General features: G+C 43.4%; 1 protein-coding gene across 1 annotated transcript in view; it reads left to right on the top strand.

Moving 5' to 3' along the window:
* med17 (mediator complex subunit 17) overlaps positions 1 to 20,809 on the top strand; it is a 65,965-nt gene that overhangs the window by 9,868 nt on the left and 35,288 nt on the right. Inside the window, exons 3-7 of the mRNA XM_072476433.1 lie at positions 4,754 to 4,964; positions 6,279 to 6,415; positions 8,958 to 9,042; positions 14,710 to 14,862; positions 15,797 to 15,927. Of these exons, the coding sequence (XP_072332534.1) occupies positions 4,754 to 4,964; positions 6,279 to 6,415; positions 8,958 to 9,042; positions 14,710 to 14,862; positions 15,797 to 15,927 (717 nt within the window). The remainder of the gene's footprint in view (positions 1 to 4,753; positions 4,965 to 6,278; positions 6,416 to 8,957; positions 9,043 to 14,709; positions 14,863 to 15,796; positions 15,928 to 20,809) is intronic.

The raw sequence follows: 20,809 nt of genomic DNA, 5'->3' as shown, positions 1-20,809 counted from the left end.
ATTGCGTCAATGAATTAAAATTAAAAATTAAAAAAATTTTTTTATATATTTAAATTTTTTTTTTAAAGTTACTGTTAACTATCTGTTTCCTAATGTTAACGTGCAACGACTATTAGGGGTGATAATGATGCCCCCAGTGGAGGGGGAGGCAGAGATAGTGGCGGCAATGGACGCAGAGAAGGCATTTGATAGGGTGGAGTGGGAGTATTTATGGGAAGTGTTAAGGAGGTTTGGGTTTGGGAACGGGTTTATTAGCTGGGTTAGACTTCTTTATGGGGCTCCAACGGCAAGCGTAGTTACAGGTCGACATAGATCGGAGTATTTCCGACTATATAGGGGAACAAGACAGGGATGCCCGCTGTCTCCATTGTTGTTCGCGTTGGCAATTGAACCTCTGGCCATGGCGTTGAGAGACTCCAGGAAATGGAGAGGGGTGATTAGAGGGGGAGAAGAACACCGAGTCTCGTTATACGCGGATGACCTATTGTTATACGTGTCGGACCCAGCGGGGGGGATGATAGAGGTTATGCAAATTTTGAGGTGGTTAGGGGATTTCTCGGGGTATGGGCTAAACATGGGGAAGAGTGAATTATTTGTGATACATCCAGGGGACCAGAGTAGAGAGATAGAAGGCTTGCCTCTAAGGAAAGTGGAAAGAAACTTCCGATACCTGGGGATTCAGATCGCTAGGAGCTGGGGAACCTTGCACAGACTTAATCTGACACAGTTGGTAGAACAAATGGAGGAGGACTTCAAGAGGTGGGACATGCAGCCTCTATCGCTGGCGGGCAGGGTGCAGGCAATTAAGATGATGGTCCTCCCGAGGTTCTTATTTGTATTTCAATGTCTCCCTATACTAATCACCAAGACCTTTTTTAATAAAATAGACAGGAGCATCACGAGCTTCGTGTGGGCAGGGAAAGTTCCGAGAGTAAGGAGGGGGTTCCTTCAGCGTAGTAGGGACAGAGGAGGATTGGCACTACCGAACTTGGCCGATTACTATTGGGCCGCCAATGTGGCAATGATACGTAAATGGATGATGGAGGGTGAGGGAGCGGCGTGGAAAAGACTGGAGAGAAAGTCCTGTAAAGGGACGAGTTTAGAGGCGCTGGTGACGGCTCCGCTACCGATCTCACCTAAAAGGTTTACCACGAACCCGGTGGTGGCGGCAACATTGAATATCTGGGGACAGTGGAGGCGACAGAGAGGGGTGCGGGGAGCCCTGGTGGGGTCACCAATCAGGAACAACCATAGGTTCGCCCCAGGAAGAATGGATGGAGGATTTCAGAGCTGGTACCAGTTGGGAATTAGGGTGGGAGATTTATTTATAGATGGGACTTTTGGGAGCATTGGAGGAAAAGTATAAGTTGCCCCGGGGAAATTTCTTGAGATATATGCAGGTGAGGGCGTTTACTAGACAACAGGTGAGGGAATTTCCGTTGCTCCCGACACAGGGGATACAGGACAGGGTGCTTTCAGGGGTGTGGGTCGGAGAGGGCAAGGTGTCAGAGATTTACCGAGAGATGAGGGAAGAGGGGGAGGAGTCGGTGGGCGAACTAAAAGGAAAGTGGGAAGAAGAACTAGGGGAGGAGATAGAGGAGGGTATGTGGGCTGATGCCCTAAGCAGGGTAAATTCCTCTTCCTCATGCGCCAGGCTTAGCCTGATTCAATTTAAGGTGCTACATAGAGCACACATAACGGGAGCAAGATTGAGCAGGTTCTTTGGAGTGGAGGACAAATGTGGGAGGTGTGGCGGGAGCCCGGCAAACCACGCACATATGTTTTGGGCGTGCCCGGCACTGGAAGGGTATTGGAAGGGAGTGACGGGAGTGATTTCGCGGGTGGTGAAGGCCCGGGTCTAACCAGGCTGGGGGTTAGCTCTATTTGGAGTTGCGGAAGAGCCGGGAGTGCAGGAGGCGAAAGAGGCCGACGTTGTGGCCTTTGCGTCCCTAGTAGCCCGGCGTAGGATCCTACTCATGTGGAAGGAGGCGAAACCCCCCGGACTGGAGGCCTGGGTAAATGATATGGCGGGGTTCATTAAACTGGAGCAGATAAAGTTTGCCCTGAGAGGATCGGCTCAAGGGTTCACCAGGCGGTGGCAGCAATTTCTCGACTACCTAGGGGAACGTTAGAGGGAAGACAGATGACCAGCAACAGCAGCCCAGGGGGAAGGGGGGGGGGGGGGAGGGGGGGGGGGGGTGGTTTAGTTTAGTTTAGGTCAAAGATAAAGGGGTTTTGTTACTTGTGTATTGTTAAAAATTTCTGTATTGTTATTGTTGCGTTTGCTTTGTAAGAGGGGAAAAATTGTTGTTTGGGAAAAAAATTTCAATAAAACATATTTTAAAAAAAACTATCTGTTTCCTAGCACTAGATTTCTAATATAAATGCGAAAGCATTTTTAGGACTTTCCAAGATTTTAGGGAGTTTTGGAAAATCCTAATCCGTGCATCCACTATCTCTGCAGCTACCTATTTTAGAACCATAGAGTGCAGGCCATCAGGTTGTAGGAATTTGTCAGATTTTGAGTTTCTCCAGTGTATTTTCCCTGGTGATATTGACTATCTCCCCTTTACTATGTCCGTTGACAGCATCTTCCTTGGTAAAGACAGATGCAAAGTACTGATTCAGTATTTCAGCAATACTGTTTATCTGCATGAGTAAATTCCTATTTTGGTCCCTAATTAGGAACCTTTTACTACCTTTCAGTATTTATATGATTTAGGAGATATTTTGATTCCCTTTTATATTAGCTGCCAATATCTTCTCATACGCTTTTATTGCTTCTCTTATTTTTTCACTTTCCCTCTGAATTTTCCATTTTGAGCCCGGTTCTCATTATCAACCTGACATCTATCAGATGCACTGTTTTTCTGCTTAATCTTACACTTATTTTCATCTAGGGATCGTTGAATTATTTGTCCAACCTTTCCTCCCCTGTAGGAATGCACCTTGATTATACCCGACAAGGCAGTGCATTGTTCTGTTACAGTTTTCCCTGCCATTCTTTGATTTCAATATATCAAGGTCAGATTTGTTCTCACATCGTTGAAATTGCCCCTGCCCCAATTGATTGTCTTTACTGTACATTTTTCCATGATCTTTTTCATAGCCAAACTAAAACAAATGATTTCACGATCATTGTGCACTCATTGTTCTCCTACTGATACTTGATCTACTTGACTCACCTCATTTCCCACAACCGGATCCAGCAGTGCCTCTTTCCTCGTTAGGGCAGAAACATATCGATCTAGAAAATTCTCCTGCATGCACTGCAGAAACTCTTCCCTCTCTAACATCTACATTATTATCCCAGTTTATATTAGGATAATTAAAGTCCACTGTTATCATTACTCTGATTTTTGCACTTTCTGTAATTTCCCATCAAATTTGTACGCCTAAGTCTTTACTCATGGTTCATCGTCTATAGAAAGCATCTGATAGTCAGTGTATTGGTGCCTCTCTGTTTTTTCTTAGCTATAAGCAAATAGCTAGGGAGCGCTATTCCCCCCCCCCCTCCCAATGCCGGGTGGGAGAATCGCTGGGGCGCAGTGCGAATCGCGCCCCGACCCCCACACGCGATTCCCCCGCCCCCCGGAAACCAGCGGCACGCGATTCGCACGGGGCCGCTCGGAGAACCGGCGAGCTGCGATTCTCCGGCCCGGAATAGCCGAGCGGCCGCCACGACACGACAGGTTCCCTACGGCGCCGTCCACCCCTGGTTGCTGCCGGCGGGAACTCTACGGGAACACGGGAGGCAGCCTCTAGAGGAGGGAGGGGGGCTCCTTCCCCGGGGTGGCCTCCGATGGGGTCTGGCCCGCGATTGGGGCCCACCAATCGGCGGGCCGGCCTCTCTCTCCCCCCAGCGGGCCTACCTCCCGCGCGCGGCCCCAGAACACCGGCGCCATGTTGGTGAGGGGCCGGCGTGCGTAAGACGTTCCCAGCGCGTCCCAACTGCGCATGCGCAGGATTGGGCTGCCCCAACTGCGCATGCGCGGGTTGGTGCGGCGCCCATTCGGCGCCGCGTAAGGACGCTGGGGCGGTGTGAACCTCTCCAGCGCCGTGCTGGCTCCCTGTGGGGGCCAGAATAAGTCGTGCCCGGACCCTGTTCGCGCTGTCATGAAACACTTGGCCTCCATATCGGAGAATCGCTCCCTCTATCTTTGATCTCGCTAGGGTATTCTCATCAGCACTATATCTTCTCTTCAAGCAATACTGCTACTCTTTCACCTTTCTTCTGCATCTTTCCTGAGCATCTTGTATCCTGGAGTATTTAGTACTGTCTGCCCTTTTTTTGAGCCATGTCTCCATTATTGCCATATTCCCATGTCGCTATCTGCACCTGCAGCTCACCAACCTTGTTTACCACATTCCATGCCTTTACATGTATGCACAGTAAACATTATTTAGATCTAAATACATTCCCTGTTCCTCTGACCCTACCAAATACCCTCTTGCTTCTTACTCTGGTGCTATCTGTCTCTCCCTAATTCTTTGCGCACCTTGTTTTCCCTCTCTAATGTTAACTCCTGGTTCCCACTGCTTTACTGTCGATTGTCTTTCAGTTGTACATTTAAGCATTTTAAATGTTGTGAAATGTCTGACTTTAAAGGCTATAAGTCTTTTAAGGGCTATTTCTGGCATGAGTTTTTTTTTTTGCTCAATGCATATCCATAGAATCCCAACAGGGATTGCCTCATCCTTTACTTTTGTACTGCCTTGTCACCATTTGCCCTATTTTTCTGATTTCCTTCAGGGTTTGCAACTGTGTGGAAAAAAGAAATCCCTTGCAGGAGCTGCTCAAATTCTGTTGAAAGGAGCAGAAAGATTAAATAAATCTGTAGCTGAAAACCAGGAACAAAAGCGTCAAAGAGACTTCAATTCAGAGCTGCTCAGACTACGGCAGCACTGGAAATTAAGAAAAGTGGGTGACAAGATCCTTGGGGACTTGAGTTATAGAAGTGCAGGTATGTAGAATGTCAATGCGTAAATAATTCTTAAGGAACTTTTTTAATTATTCTGTGCGGAAATTATTTGCCATTGCTTCAAATTCTCAACTATGACGTGCAGAAATTCAAAGAGCTAATAAGCCTAAAGGAACAAAATCCCCGAAAACACGTGTATGCATCTTTGAAGTCCTGTGCCAAAGTAACTCACATTTTACAAGTGTATATTAGGAAGTGCTGGCTAATTGAAATCAATAGATAGCAACCTGTAGGCACAGGGAACATGATTTCCTGATGTGCACTTGCATAACTTGCGATGTGAGGATTCTGGAAATCTACTCAATAGACCATTATGGAGACAAAGGTCTGATTGGAGTCTTCAGAATATTTTTCAGTTAAATGATGAGTTGTTCCATATCTGGTTTTACTTCTTATTCCTGTTTCCACTCTAATTCTCCTGTTCATTATTTCTGGGTCTTTTGTTTCTATGTCTGAGTGCATGCAAACACACCACCCCACTTCCACAGAATGTGAGAAACCCTGTAAGTGCTTATGAATGTTTTTAAAACATATTTTGGAATGATTTATGCCTCCATACCAAAAAGCTAGCTTCCCAACGTACAGTTGTTCTACTGTCACATATCCACTGACACCCATGTACTTCAGTCAGCAAGGAAAATTACATTTGCTTAAATATAAAATATTTTGAAATATCGTATAATGTTAACAAATAAAACATTCCAAATGAATTCAGCTTTGTACATTTATACGTATGAAATGAAAGTTGCCATTCTTTGTATGCACAAATATATTTTAATATGCTTCTTAATTTATTATTCCTGAACCTCTATATTTATATAGCAATCTTCCAGTATGCAGTAGTTTCAGTTTTCAATTATTTGAATTTAAATTATATCATTATAATATCACTCACTATCTTTCATTCTATTTTACATTAATTTTCTTTCTTTGAAAGATCCCATTGTTACTAGGAAGGTAAATATATCAATACAATAGTAGACTATATTATGTAGTCCTTCCCTTGGCATGCAACATATCTTTTGAATTTACGTCACCTGGGATTCACTTGTACGCAAAAAATTATATATGTCATCCTTTCCATCCAGCCATTACCCGGTATAAAATACAAAAATACCTAACTTTGCAAAACATATCTTAAAGATAAATCACCATATATTTCCAATATTAGGAAAGTATTATTTTTCTGGAAATCACTTAAGTAATTTCTTAAGTTGCAAAATATGTTGAATTAATAAGCTTATTGAATGATGGTTAAATGCCCTTCATTAAACCTGAATTTTTTTTTGTCCAAAGGATCTCTCTTTCCTCACCATGGCACATTTGAAGTACTAAAGAATACTGATCTGGATCCAGATAAGAAAGTTCCAGATGATTATTGCCCTCTTGACATAATGATTCCTAGTGATCTGGAGGGATCAGCGTATATTAAGGTAAATAGAAACTGCTTATACAGCATCCAGTCCACCATTTTCTCCAGTTAAAGATTTAGATAAACTGTAGCACCAGTAGTGCTATGGAGGCCTGATGCCTTTTCCTGTGCCTTGCTGTCTGCCAGCCACTTACTGCATGGCTCATGCGATGCACCCCCATGGCAAGGGTGCCTGAGTGGACATTCCCAGCTTGTGCAGGAGGTTTGTGAAGAATTGCATTCCTCATGCCACACATCCCAAATGGTTGATGCAATGCCATTATATCTAATTTGAACCTTGCATATCTGGTTATTTTACAAATAACAAACTTTCAGCTGGAAGATGGGCCTTATTATTATAAGACCACAAGACATAAGAGCAGAATTAGGCCATTCAGCCCATCAATTCTGCTCCGCCATTCAATCGTGGCTGATATGCTTCTCACCCCTCTTCTGCCTTCTCCCCATAACCTCTGATCTTCCTATTAATCATTAACCTGTCTGTCTTTGTCTTAAAGACACTCAATGTTTTGGCCCCCACAGCCTTCTGAGGCCAAGAGTTCCACAGATTCACCACCCTCTGGCTGAAGAAATTCCTCCTCATCTCAGTTTTAAACACTCATTCCTTCAGTCTGAGGCTGTGCCCTCAGGTTCTAGTTTTCCCTACTGGTGGAAACAATCTCTCCACGTCCACTCTAGGCCTCTCACTATCATGTAAGGTTCAATAAGATTCCCCCACATCCTTTGAAACTCCAACGAGTACAGACCCAGAGTCCTCAACCGCTCCTCAAATGGCAAGCTCTTCATTCCAGGGATCATTCTTGTGAACTTTCTCTGGACCCTTTCCAAGGCCAGCACATCCTTCCTTAGATACGGGGCCTAAAACTGCTCACAATACTCCAAATGGGGTATGACCAGAGCCTTATACCCCCTCAGAAATACATCCTTGCTCCTCAATGGGACAGGCACTGAAATTGCAGATAACCGTTGTTATTGCCAATTGTCTGGAAGTACTCAAATGCTTTTGGATGTTTTATGTTGAGCTTTCCAGCGAGACTTGCTACATCCCCCAAATGGCTGATGGTTACGTGATCTGTTCACATGAAGGCTGCACCTGGTATGGGGGCAGAAGTGTCCTTCGGGTCTGCAGTATAATAGCAAGATGGAACAGAGGCTGTGCAGAGAGTATGCTCTGTGTGAAGCCCTCTGCCAAGTTAGAGCCAGACAGCTCCTTGTTTCTTGACAGCGACAGGAGGTTGTGTGCCAAGCCAGTCAATGCACCAGCAGCATGAAATTTGATCGCTGCCCGCCTCTGATGGAAACGGCACATGCAGATCATGAATCCAGACACCCTGCATTCAAAAGGTGGGCAGATTAACTTTTTGCTCCGTGTCTTCAGTTTCTGTCACTAATGCCCTTGTCACTGATTCTGTCTCTCAGCCTGCCATCCGTCTGAGGCTAAATCAGATTGTTCCCAATATTATTTGATACTGAGCTCAGCTTCTGGTACCTCTCCATCATAAAGGCAGCCTACTTCCACCTCCCTAACATTGTCTGCCTTGGCCCCTACTTCAGTTAATTTCCTGTTGAAACACATCCATGCTTTTGTGGCCTCTAAAATTGGCTCTTTTGTTGCTCTCCTGGCCTGGCTACTCTCTTCCATCCTTCATGAACTTGAGCTTGTCCAAAGCTGTGCTGCCTTTATTCTAACCTGCACCCATCAGTCCTGTTCTTGATACCCCTCATTGGTTCCTAATCCACCAAAGCCTCAAATTAAAATTCTCACCCTCTAGTTCAAATCCTTTCCCATGCTATCAAAATCCATTTTATCTCTTCCCCCATCTCTATCCTCATTCACTTTATCACCCTCTAAGAACATTGTGTTCCTCCAACTCTAACCTCTCTTGCATTACCTATTCCCTTTAGACCATAAGACATAGGAGCGGAAGTAAGGCCATTCGGCCCATCGAGTCCACTCCGCCATTCAATCATGGCTGATTTCAACTCCATTTACCCGCTCTCTCTCCATAGCCCTTAATTCCTTTGGTGTATAATTGGTGGTTGTGTCTTAAATCATTCCCTCCTTCAGTCTCTGCATCTCTCTCTCTCTCTCTTCCCCCCCCCCCCCTCCTTTTAAACCCTCCTTATACCTCTGAACAAAATCACCTGTCCGTTTATCTCTTTCTTGGGCTCCATTTTAATTTGTTATTATTTATGCTCATGTGAAATACCGTTGGGCTCCATTTTAATTTGTTCTTATTTATGCTCATGTGAAGTACCGTGGGTTGTTTTCTTGTGTTAAAGGTGAAAGGGGTTATTGTAAATGTAATCTCTGTTTAAGTGACTTAATTTGTAACACTTGACGAACTTGTTAAATTAATTCAATTCAAAATCTTCAGGGCTGTATTTTCTTAAGTACCCACTGTAATCTACTTTTCAATTCATCAGTATGATTAATATATTAAACTGTTGCAGTCATGCTAATAATCTTTACATGTCAGATGGCTTGTTTATCTATTTTGATAACATTTCATATCTAACATATAATTATAATCCTTTTTAAGGTTTCTATTCAGAAGCAGGCTCATGATATTGGAGATCTTGGCACAGTCAACCTTTTTAGACGACCCATACAGAAACCCAATCCAGGTACTCGGAATCAAGAATTGATTTATATTTAGGACTAGTCCTTGCCTCTTGATGTTTGTTCGTTGGATGGTCACAGTAATTATATTTGGTTTCTTGTTTAAATTGTAGCCCTTTGCAATGGATGTTCAATGATTAAAGCTGACTCCATAGTCATTTTATTTAAGCATTAGTGAGGTTTAATACACTCAAATATAGAGTGTATCTTACAGATGAGAATAATGTTACACATTGTTTGTAGTATGATGGCATAGTGGTTAGCACTGCTGCATCACAGCACCAGGGGTCCCAGGTTCAATTTGGAGTTTGCACTTTCTCCACGTCTGCGTGAGTTTTCTCCCGGTGCTCCGGTTTCCTCCTACAGTCCAAAGATGTGCAGGTTAGATGGATTGGGCATGCTAAATTGCCCCTTCATATTCAAAGGTTAGGTGGGGATAGGGGAGGGGGGTTGCGCGGCGGATAGGATAGGCTATTGGGCTTAAGTAGGGTTCTCTTTCAGAGGGTTGGTGCAGACTCGATGGGCCAAATGGCATCCTGCAATGTAGGGATTCTATGGATTCTAGAAGATGTGACGCCTAATTACTTCACGTTCACACCAGTCTGGTGACCCTCCTGCCTTTTCTGCACTGATTAACTCACACCTCCTCAGATATGCCCCAAAAACTGAAACTACAAAAGAAGTCCATACAGTCATGTTCCTTCCATACACTTTGCCCTCTCAATCTACCCAGTCAGGAGCCCAACAAGGTCTGAGTCCAGCCCAGCCCTTTGACTTCACATTTCTCTTTGCTTAGGATATGGTTTCTTCGATTCCATGCTGATGATACAAGCCAGGACCTTGCTGATGAGCTCTTTTGAATCTGGTTTCTAATTCAGTGCAAAAGATGAGGCTGAAGCATTTTCTACAATCTTCAGCCAGAAGTGCCAAGTGGATGATCCATCTCTGCCTCCCCTAAAGGTCCCCAGCATCACAGCCAATTAGATTCACTCCAGGTGATTTCAAGAAACGGCTGAAGGCACTGGATACTGCAAAGGCTATGAGCCTGACAATATTCTGACAATCGTACTGAAGACTTGTGCTCCAGAATTTGCCACACCCCTGGCCAAGCGGTTAAACTGTTCCAGTGCAGCTACAACACTGACATCTACACTGTAATGTGGAAATTTGCCCAAGTATGTCCTGTATACAAAAAGCAGGAGATTTCCAACTGGCCAATTGCCAACCATCAGTCTAATCTAGGTCATCAGTAAAGTGATGGGAGGTGTCATTAACTGCTATCGAGCGGCATTTACTCACCAACATCCTACTTTGATGTTCGGTTTGGGTTCTGCCAGACCCACTTTGCTCCTGACCTCATTACAGCCTTGGTTCAAACATGGACAAATGGGCTGAACTCCAGAGGTGAGATAAACTACCCTTGCCATCAAGGCCACATTTCATAGCATATGGCATCAAGGAGCCGTGACAAGATTTGAGTCAGTGGGAATTGATACAACTCTCCACTGGCTGGAGTAATACCTAACACCAAGGGAGATGGGTTGTGGTTGTTGGTCAGTCATCTCAGTGCCATGATATCACTGATATTCACCGAGTTCCTCAGGGTGGTGTCCTAGGCCAACCATCACCTGTTTTATTAATGACCTTTCATAAGGTCAGGAATGGGGATGTTCAGGGATGATTGCACAATGTGCAGTGCCATTTGCAATTCCTCAGATACTGAAACAATTCATGTCCAAATGCAGCAAGACCTAGACAGTATTCAGGCTTGGGCTGACAAGTGGCAAGGAATATTCACACTACACAAGTGCCAGGCAATGATAATCAACAAGAGAGAATCTAATCATTGCCCCTTGGCATTCATGGACATTACCATCGCTGAATTCCCCCGATATCAATATCCTGGGGGTTACCATTAACCAGAAACTTAACTGGACTAGTCATTTAGATACGGTGGCTACAAGAGCAGGTTAGAGGCTAGGAATCCTGTGGCGAGTAACTCGCCTCCTGATTCCCCAAAGACTATCCACAAGGCGCAAGTCAGGACTGTGATGGAATACTCTTTCCCCCTTGCCTGGATGAGTGTAGCGCCAACAACACTCCAGCTTGACACCATCCAATACAAACAGCCTGCTTGATTGGCACCCCATCCACAAATATTCACTGCCCCCACCACTGGCGCACAGTAGCAGCAGTGTGTACCAACTACAAGATATGCTACTTAGTCAGCACCTTCCAGACTCCAGACCACTGCCATCTAGAAGGACAAGAGCAACAGATACAAGGCAACACCAACACCTGCAAGTTCTCCATCAAGCAGCATGGTAGCACAGTGGTTAGCACTGGTGGCTTCACAGCACGAGGGTCCAGGTTCAAATCCTGGCTGAGTCGCTGTCTGTGCGGCGCCTGCATGTTCTCCCCGCGTCTGCTCCAGTTTCCTCCCACTAGTCCCGAAAGACGTGCTGTTAGGTCATTTGGACATTCTGAATTCTCCCTCAGTGTACCTGAACAGGCGCCGGAATGTGGCGACTGCAGGCTTTTCACAGTAATTTCATTGCCGTGTAAACCTGTGACAATAAAGATTATTATTAAGCCACTCTGTCCTAACTTGGAAACATATTGCTGTGCCTTCATCGTTGCTGGGCTAGAATCGTGGAAAACACTCCCTAACACCACTGTGGCTGTATCTATGCCACATGGACTAGCGACTGAAGCAGGAAGCTCACCTACTGCCTTAAGGTCAATTAGGGTTAGGCAATAAATGCTGGTGCAGCCAATTAAGCCCACATCCTTGGATGAGTTAAAAGAATGCAGTTTAATTTGAACAAATAATTAACAAACTTGTATAACTGCATTAACTTAATAAAGTAATAACCTGTGATCTTCGTGTTCAACTACGGCCTATCAAAACTTAATACTGAAAATCAGTGCAAGTAATTTAGTTGGTTATATTTCAGTAGCTCCCTTATACACAGACAAAAGCTGAACATAAAATAAGACTGGGACTGCTTGAAGTCTCCAGTCCCCCTTTTCCAGCCTCAGGCAAAACAAATTTCAGTTCTGTGATCAATCAGACCATTTATGACACATCCAGCACCTCCAGTCTGAAACCTATGGAGTTTTGCAGATTAGTAGTTCCAGTGAAAAAATTGGGGTCATTTAACTTTCAATATCCTGTCCCTCAAAAAACCTGTGTTCTTACACTTGTAAACTTTACCGTACAATGTTTTACCAATGAGGTGCCTTTAATAAGACTGAAGATGGAGGAAATTAAGTGACAAAAAAAAAAGAAGCACAAGGCGCAAGCATATTCCTGCAGACAAATGACAGCGCGACCTAATACTCAAATATTTATTTGGTCGCTGCTAAAACAGTTGGCGCTGCATTCGGTAATGGTGAAGAAGACTGCACCCTGTCATTTCATGTAGACCAACATGCCTACAAAGGAAGTAAAATCAAGTGTCAGACCACAAGAACATGTTTGTGTCAGTCCACAGTGTCCTTGCAGTGGATGATATACTTCATCTGCTTGGCTAAATCCTGACAAATTATTGCTGCGTAGTCATGTCTAATGTGCTATAGCCCCAGGTCACTGCCCATGTGGAGTTTGCACATTTTCCCCGTGTCTGACGGGTCTCACCTCCACAACCCAAAGATGTGCAGGGTAGGTGGATTGGCCATGCTAAATTGCCCCTTAATTGGGAAAAATAATAATTGGGTCCTCTAAATTTATAAAAAGAAAAAAAATATCTAATGAGCTATACTAGTTTACTGTGATGCTCTGGTATCTGGTTTTGTGCAATAACAGTGAAGGTAGGATGTGCTACAATCATTTCAAGGACTCATTCAACTTTAAAATTAGTCAGATATACATCTTCAGAATGTTGTCTGAAGTTCCCTTCAAAATAGGAAATGCTGCTGGAATAATTATCTGCCAACATAACGTAAGCAGATGTGGACATGCAAGTGCCAATGGGTGAGCACAGAACTTGTTTTATGCGAGCTGGAATGATTCAGTAAATATCCTAATTTTCCAAACACCTCGGTTAGAGGGATTTTCACTGAGAATCCCACTGGAGCATGTCATAGATTTGTAGAATAGAATCATAAAATCACTACAATGCAGAAGGAGGCCATTTGGCCCATCGAGTCTGCACCGAACCACTAAAAGAGCACCCAAACCAGGCTCCCGCCCTTTCCCTGCAACCCTACTTAACCCGCACACCGTTGTACACCCCTGTACACTAAGGGCAATTTAACATGGCCAATCCACCTAACCTGCACATCTTTGGACTGGGAGGAAACTGGAGCACCCGGAGGAAACCCACGCAGACATGGGGAGATTGCAAAATCCACATGGGCAGTCTCCAGAGGCTGAAATTGAACCTGGGTCCCTGGCGCTGTGAGGCAGTAGTTGTACTAACTGCCATCGTGCTGCTCATGATCCTATTGGCAGGGTGGCAGCACCGTGGCGCAGTGGTCAGCACACTGCCTCACAGTGCTGAGGTCCCAGGTTCGATCCCGGCTCTGGGTCACTGTCCGTGTGGAGTTTACACATTCTCCCCGTGTTTGCGTGGGTTCCGCCCCCACAACCCAAAGATGTGCAGTATAGGTGGATTGGCCACGCTAAATTGCCCCTTAATTGGAAAAAATGAATTGGGTACTCTAAATTTATTTTTAAAAAGATCCTATTGACAGAAAATATCCAGAAATTTAAACAATTAATATGAAGGCCATGTGAACCCAAGTTCTAACGGAACAAACAAAGTTAAAATGTAACTGAACTTGCCTTTTGTGAAAACCTGTACCCCTTCACCATCACAGTTAGCAGCATTGCAAAATGTATATTGCACGTTCTAACACTGCAAGTATGTTGAAGGACTCTTTCATTCCCAAGTGATTATTAAAGTGAAACTTGTGCCCATTTGAGATGGATTCTACTGGTTCATGAACACTGAAACATAGCCTATTTTCTGCCTTTGGCTGCCTGACTGGCAACATAGCAGGTATCTGGGGGTAGAAAATCAAGGCCTGTCCCCTAAATGGTCGAACATCCACCTGTCAGAACTAATATCCATTATGCTGAAATATGCTTCATTGTCTGAAAAGAAGTCACCTTTTGGCAGAAATATTAAATAATATTTATATTCTGAAAGAAGTTTGATTATTTCAAACTTTCACTAAAGTGTTGTGTTTGCAGAATTCTGTTTCCAACCTAAATGTGCAATCAGAAACCAGAACAACAAAAATAATTTCTGACAGTACTGCTCATCAATAGAATCACTACAATGCAGGCCATTTGACCCATCGAGTCTGCACTGACCCTCTGAAAGAGCACCCCACCTAGGCCCGCTAGGGAGGAAACTGGAGCACCCGGAGGAGACCCACGTAGACACAGGGAAAAAGTGCAAACGACACCCAGACAGTGACCCAAGGCGGCAATTGAACCTGGGTCCCTGGTGCTGTGAGGCAACAGTGCTAGCCACCGTGCCACCCGTAATCAATGATTTGAGTTTTTGTATTAGGGTTGGATGGGGAAAAATATCCTGTTTCTATCAAGTGAAAGGCCAAGCTGACCTCAAATAATTGTGTCTTTAAAAATGTATCTTGGCAGTGATTAAACTTTGTAATAAATAGTTTGAAAAGTTGTTGTTAAACTACATCACTTGCAGGTACAGCACATTGGCAGACCAAGCTAGAAGCAGCACAGAATGTTCTTTTGTGTAAAGAAATTTTTGCACAGCTATCTCGTGAAGCAGTACAGATTAAATCACAGATACCACACATTGTAGTGAAAAATCAGATCATCTCTCAACCATTTCCAGGTAAGGAGTATGGATATTTCTTGTGTTAGATTTTAGTCCACTCACTATAAATTATTTTAATGATTTTATATAGAACAAAAGAATAAGACTTTGAGCCATTATAACATTTTAAAGTTAATTTCGGTATTCCGATTTTGGCACTGCAGTAATACTCAATCTGTTTGAAGTATTTCATATTCTGCTGCTCATGCAATTTTTCCAAATGAGTGACAAATAATTTGTATATCCTGACCTTGGAATTTAATTCAGTCTTTCGGAACACTAGTAAATGCTACATTGTTACCTTGACTAGGACAGCTTGTTGCTTTCACGTATTTTATTTTTCTCTCTCCGAACTTGCTCATTTAAGCTTTGCCACATGACTGCACATAAGACTGAGACCTTTAAATGAAAATAAACTTAGCTTACAATAGTATGGACTGACATCAATTGTTGAACTAAGAATGAAAACCGTGTGTATATTATATACTCTGTACATCATGATGTACAGAGTACAGAATATTGAATGAAAGTTATCCTTCCTTTGGAATAAATGTTGTTCTTCCAGACGTTGATAGAGTTTGGTGCTACAGGGACTATGACGTGTTTTTTTGAAGATTGTGACTGACCTAGAAGTTATCCAGAATTCTCCTTGAATTGTCAATTATTATTTACTCATATAAACTTGATTTGTGGAATTATTCAAAAATTAGTTTGATGTCAGATCTTCATGCAATGAAAGCTTTTGGGGTTGAAAGTGCGCTCAAAGCAGTGATTTCAATGAATTTAATGACTTTGAGGCTTTTTTTGTATTTACAATGTACCCTTATTGACTACAAGATGTAAAGTTAATAAAACGGGAACATTATTTTTTCTTTTAATAGACTTTACAGTAAAAGCTGCATTTTCAGGTACTGTACAGATACTCATCAGTTCATGTAATGGTGTATTTCAGGTTTGCAGTTATCCATTTCCTTGTGCCACTTTGTGAATGATAAAAAAGGCCAGAAAATATCTGTTGAGAAGCAACGGCCTGATGACCATCTGTATGTGCTGGAACACAATCTTCACCAGCTAATTAGAGAGGTATTGAAGGATTTCAAAAATCTTTGAACTATTTCTTTTAGAACATACCAATGAAATGAGCAACACTTGAATTTAAAGTAAATAAACAACTTGTGGCCCTTCTGTATGGGAATCAATTTGGAATCTGGTGATATTTACCTGAAAAATTAAGAATCGAAGCTAAGGTGAAAGCTAAGTACTGTTGATGTTTTAAATCTGCAATAAAAATAATAAATACGGGAAATACTTAGCATGTAAGGCAGTGTATGTGAAGGGAGAAACAATTAGTGTTTTAGATTGATAATCGTAAAATGTAGTACAGTAGAAGAACCAACCAAATGGAAAAATAATATTTTGGAAACCTAAACTTGTGTATGATGTCTGGTGCAAAGCATTAGGCAATTATATAGACATGTGGCTCAGATTTTACTGTCAGCAGTGAAGCGACAGTGCTTGCTACTGACGTCAAAGAAAGTTTCCCACATTGATCTAGTGATCTCCGTGATGTGATTTTCGTCTTTCCTGTTGTTAATTTGAATCTGGCACCAAGTCAATAAGATCTCCAGGCATCCACCAACATTGATGTCGCTAAGCAGGGAAATAGCCGAACGAGAAAGAATTCTCATTGTCAGCAAACCAGGAACTAAAATGAACTGATTTCATTTACTTTTTAAAAATACATTTTAGAGAGAGCCAAATAGAGTTTGGCATATAAATATTAGAGGCTGAAATATCAGAAACAGACAATACATTTTTTTGTTTCAAAAAATTATGAACAAACCAAAATTGTTCAAATGGCAACAATTACATCTAATTAAAACAGGGTACTTTTCAACAGGATTATTAGAGCATAAGAGAGGTCAGTTTAGCGATATCTAAAGTCTGCGGGAACTTCAAAAGCACACCGCATGGAGGCAAAAAGAATCACTGACAATGACTTCTGGGTTTCTCCCTTTTAACTGTGCATGTGCAGCTGCTAGCAGTTTCTGTCAGCTTCACAGTGAACTGACGGCAGTACCGGTGTCGTGACAGTGACAAAACCTGGGCCAATTTAAAGTTGTTCGTTTCTAATCTCAATTTCCTGTCACTTAAATGGGGGTAAATGACTGACGATGATGCAAGTAGAAATCCTGGCCAAAACTGAACATTAAAATAGCTGGGAAGATGTATGCAACAGATTATTTAGTTCATCAGGGCCATGATTTAGTGAAGAAAAGATTTTGGAATAATAATTAGTTTATCTTTCCAGTGATCTGAATTGTTGGTTAGGAACATAGTTTAGTGAAAGAGACATTTTAGAATAATAAATATTATTTAGAAGAATAAATGGTTTGTATTTCTGGTAATCTGAATTGCTTTAAAAAGTTATAAATAATGGGAAAATGTATGTAAATCTGTCTCACTATCGTGAAGATTTCAGGGTGTGTGTGAATGCACTGATATCTGTCAGTAATGCCACTTGTGATTCAGCCATAGCAAAGGAACAGGAAGCTGCCGACGGCGCTGAGGACCCGGGTTCGAATCCCGGCCTGGGTCATGGTCCGTGTGGAGTTTGCACATTCTCCTGGTGTCTGTATGGGTCTCACCCCCACAACCCAAAGATGTGCAGGTTAGATGGATTGGCCATGCTAAATTGCCCCTTAATTGGAAAAAATAAATTTATTAAAAAAAATTAAAGCAACAAGAGTAGGCTATCCAGCCCTCGAGCCTGCCCTGCCATTCAGTGAGATCATGGCTGATCTGCAACCTAACTCCATATACCTGCCATTGGTCCATAGCCCTTAATATCTTTGCTTAACAAAGACCTGTCTATCTCCAATTTTAAATTCACAACTGATCTAGCTTCAACTACTGTTTGTGGGAGAGAGTTAAAAATCTCTGCAACCCTTTGAGTGAAGAAGTTATTCCTAACATCTCTCCTAAATGGTCTAGCCCTAATTTTAGACTATGCCCCCTAGTTTTAGAATCTCCAACCAGTGGAAATAGCTTATCTACCCTGTCTTTCTCTGTTAATATCTTGAATACCTTGATCAGATCACCGCTTAACCTTCGGGGGCACGGTAGCACAGTGGTTAGCACAATTGCTTCACAGCTCCAGGGTCCCAGGTTTGATCCCGGCTTGGGTCACTGTCTGTGCGGAATTTGCACGTCTCTCCGTGTGCGGAGTCTGCTCATTCTCCCCGTATCTGTGGGTTTCCTCCAGGTGCTCCGATTTCCTCCCACAGTCCAAAGATGTGCAGGTTAGGTGGATTGGCCATGCTAAATTGCTCTTAGTATCCAAAAAAGGTTAGGTGGGGTTGCTGGGTTATGGGGTGGAGGTGTGGGCTTGGATAGGGTGCTTTTTCCAAGGACCGGTGCAGACGCGATGGGCCGAATGACTTCCTGCACTGTAAATTCTATGATTCTAAAGTTTGGTGAAAACAGGCCTAATTTGAGTAATCGCTCCTCGTAACTAGGGCAGTAATCCAGGTATCATTTGTAAACCTACGTTGCACTCCCTCCAGGGCAAAATATCCTTCCTAAGATTTGCTGCCCAGAATGGCTCACAGTACTCCAATTGAGATCTAACCAGGGTTTTGTATCCCTGCAGCATAACCCCTGTGCCTGTATATTCCAATCCTCTATAAGACCATAAGACACAGGAGCAGATAGATGCACCCCCATGAGAAGGGTTCCAGAGTGGACATTCTCAGCTTGTGCGGGAGGCTTGTGAAGGATCACATTCCTCATGCCACAGAGCCCAAATGGCTGATGCAATGCCATCATACCTATTTTGAACCTTGTATATCTGTCATTTTGCAAATAACAAACTTTAAGCTGGAAGATGGGCCTTATTATTATAAGCCCACAAGACACAGGAACAGAAGTAGGCCATTCGGCCCATCGAGTCTGCTCCGCCATTCAATCATGACTGATATGCTTCTCACCCCCCTTCTCCTGCCTTCCCCCCAGAACTCCTGATTCCCCCCCCCCCCCCTCCCCCCCCCCCCCCCCCCCCTCCCCAAGAACCTATCTATCTCTGTCTTAAAGACACTCAGTGATTTGGCCTCTTCAGCCTTCTGCGGCATAGAGTTCCACAGATTCACCAATGTCTGGCTGAAGAAATTCCTCCTCATCTCCGTTTTAAACGATCGTTCCTTTAGTCTGAGGCTGTAGTCTCAAGTTCTAGTTTTTCCTACCAGTGGAAACATCATCTCCATGTTCACGCTATCTAGACCTTTCCGTACCCTGTATGTTTCAATAAAATCCCCCCTCATCCTTCTAAACTCCAACGAGTACAGACCCAGAATCCTCAACCGCTCCTCTTTTGACAAGCTCTTCACCCCAGGGATCATTCTTGTGAACCTCTTCTGGGCCCTTTCCAAGGCCAGAACATCCTGCCTTGGATACGGGGCCCAAAACTGCTCACAATACTCCAGATGGGGCCTCACCAGAACATTATACAGCCTCAGAAGTACATCCTTGCTCTTGTATTCCAGCCCTCTCGACACGAATGTTAACATTGCATTTGCCTTCCTAACTGCCGACTGAACTTGCACGTTAACCTGAAGAGAATCTTGAACTTTGACTCCTAAATCTCTTTGTGCTTCTGATTTCCTGAGCCTTTTCCCATTTAGAAAATAGCCTATGCCTCCATTCTGCCTACCTAAGTGCATAACCTTGCACTTTTCCACATTGTATTCTGCCACTTTGCCGGTTTGCTAGCCTGTCCAAGTCCTTCTGCAGCCCACCCGCTTCCTCAATACTACCTGTCCCTCTGCATATCTTTGTATCATCTGCAAACTTAGCAACAGTGCCCTCAGTTCCTTCTTCCAGATTGTTAATGTATATTGTGAAAAGTTGTGGTCCCAACACCGACCCCTGAGGCACACCACTAGCCGCCGGCTGCCATCCTGAAAAAGACCCCTTTACCCCTACTCTTTGCCTTCTGCCAGTCAGCCAATCCTCTCATCTATGCCAGTATCTTACCCATAACACCATGGGCTCTCAACTTATTTAACAGTCCTATACGACCCCTTGTCAAAGGCCTTTTGGAAATCTAAATAGATCACATCCACTGGTTCTCCTGGCATGACCTCTTAACGAAGTCGTGCTGACTGGGTCCTATTTTACTATGCACTTCCAGGCACTCCACAATCTCATCTTTAATAATGGACACTAAAATCTTACCAATGACCAAAATCAGGTTAACCGGCCTGTAATTTCCTGTCTTGTGCCTCCTTCCCTCTTGAACTGTGGTGTTACATTAGCCATTTTCCAGTCCTCTGTGACCCTCCCTGCCTATAATAGTGATTCCTGAAAGATCACCTCCAATGCCTCCACAAACTCCTCAGCTATCTCCTTTAGAACCTTGGGGTGTAGTCCATTCGGTCCAGGTGATTTATCCACCTTCAGACCTTTTGTTTCCCCAGACCCTTCTCCTTAGTGATGGCGACTATACTCCCCTCTGCTCCCTGATTCTCCTGAAGTTCTGGTATCCCACGAGTGTCTTCCATCGTGAAGACTATTCAGTAACTATTCAGTTCCTCCGCCATTTCTTTGTTTCCTATTATTACTTCTCCAGTCTCATTTTCCAGTGGTCCAATGTCTATTCTTGCCTCTCTCTTATCATTTATATCATGAAAAATCCTCTTGCTATCTTTTATATTACTAGGTAGCTTACACTCATATTTCATCCCCCCTTCCCCATTGCTTTTTTAGTTGTCCTCTGCTCACTTTTAAAGGCTTCCCAATCCTTTGACTTCCCACTAATCCTCACCACCTTGTATGCTTTTTCTCTAGCGTCTGTGCTGTCCCTGATGTCCCTTGTCAGCCATGGATCTTCATCCTCCCCTTAGCATGTTTCCTCCTCCTTGGGATGAATTTCTGTTGCGCCTCCCGAATAACCCCCAAAAACTGACAA

Source organism: Scyliorhinus torazame, chromosome 15 (genome assembly GCF_047496885.1).
Source record: "Scyliorhinus torazame isolate Kashiwa2021f chromosome 15, sScyTor2.1, whole genome shotgun sequence".
Lineage (NCBI taxonomy): Eukaryota > Metazoa > Chordata > Chondrichthyes > Carcharhiniformes > Scyliorhinidae > Scyliorhinus > Scyliorhinus torazame.
This window is presented reverse-complemented; position numbering and strand designations above follow the sequence as displayed.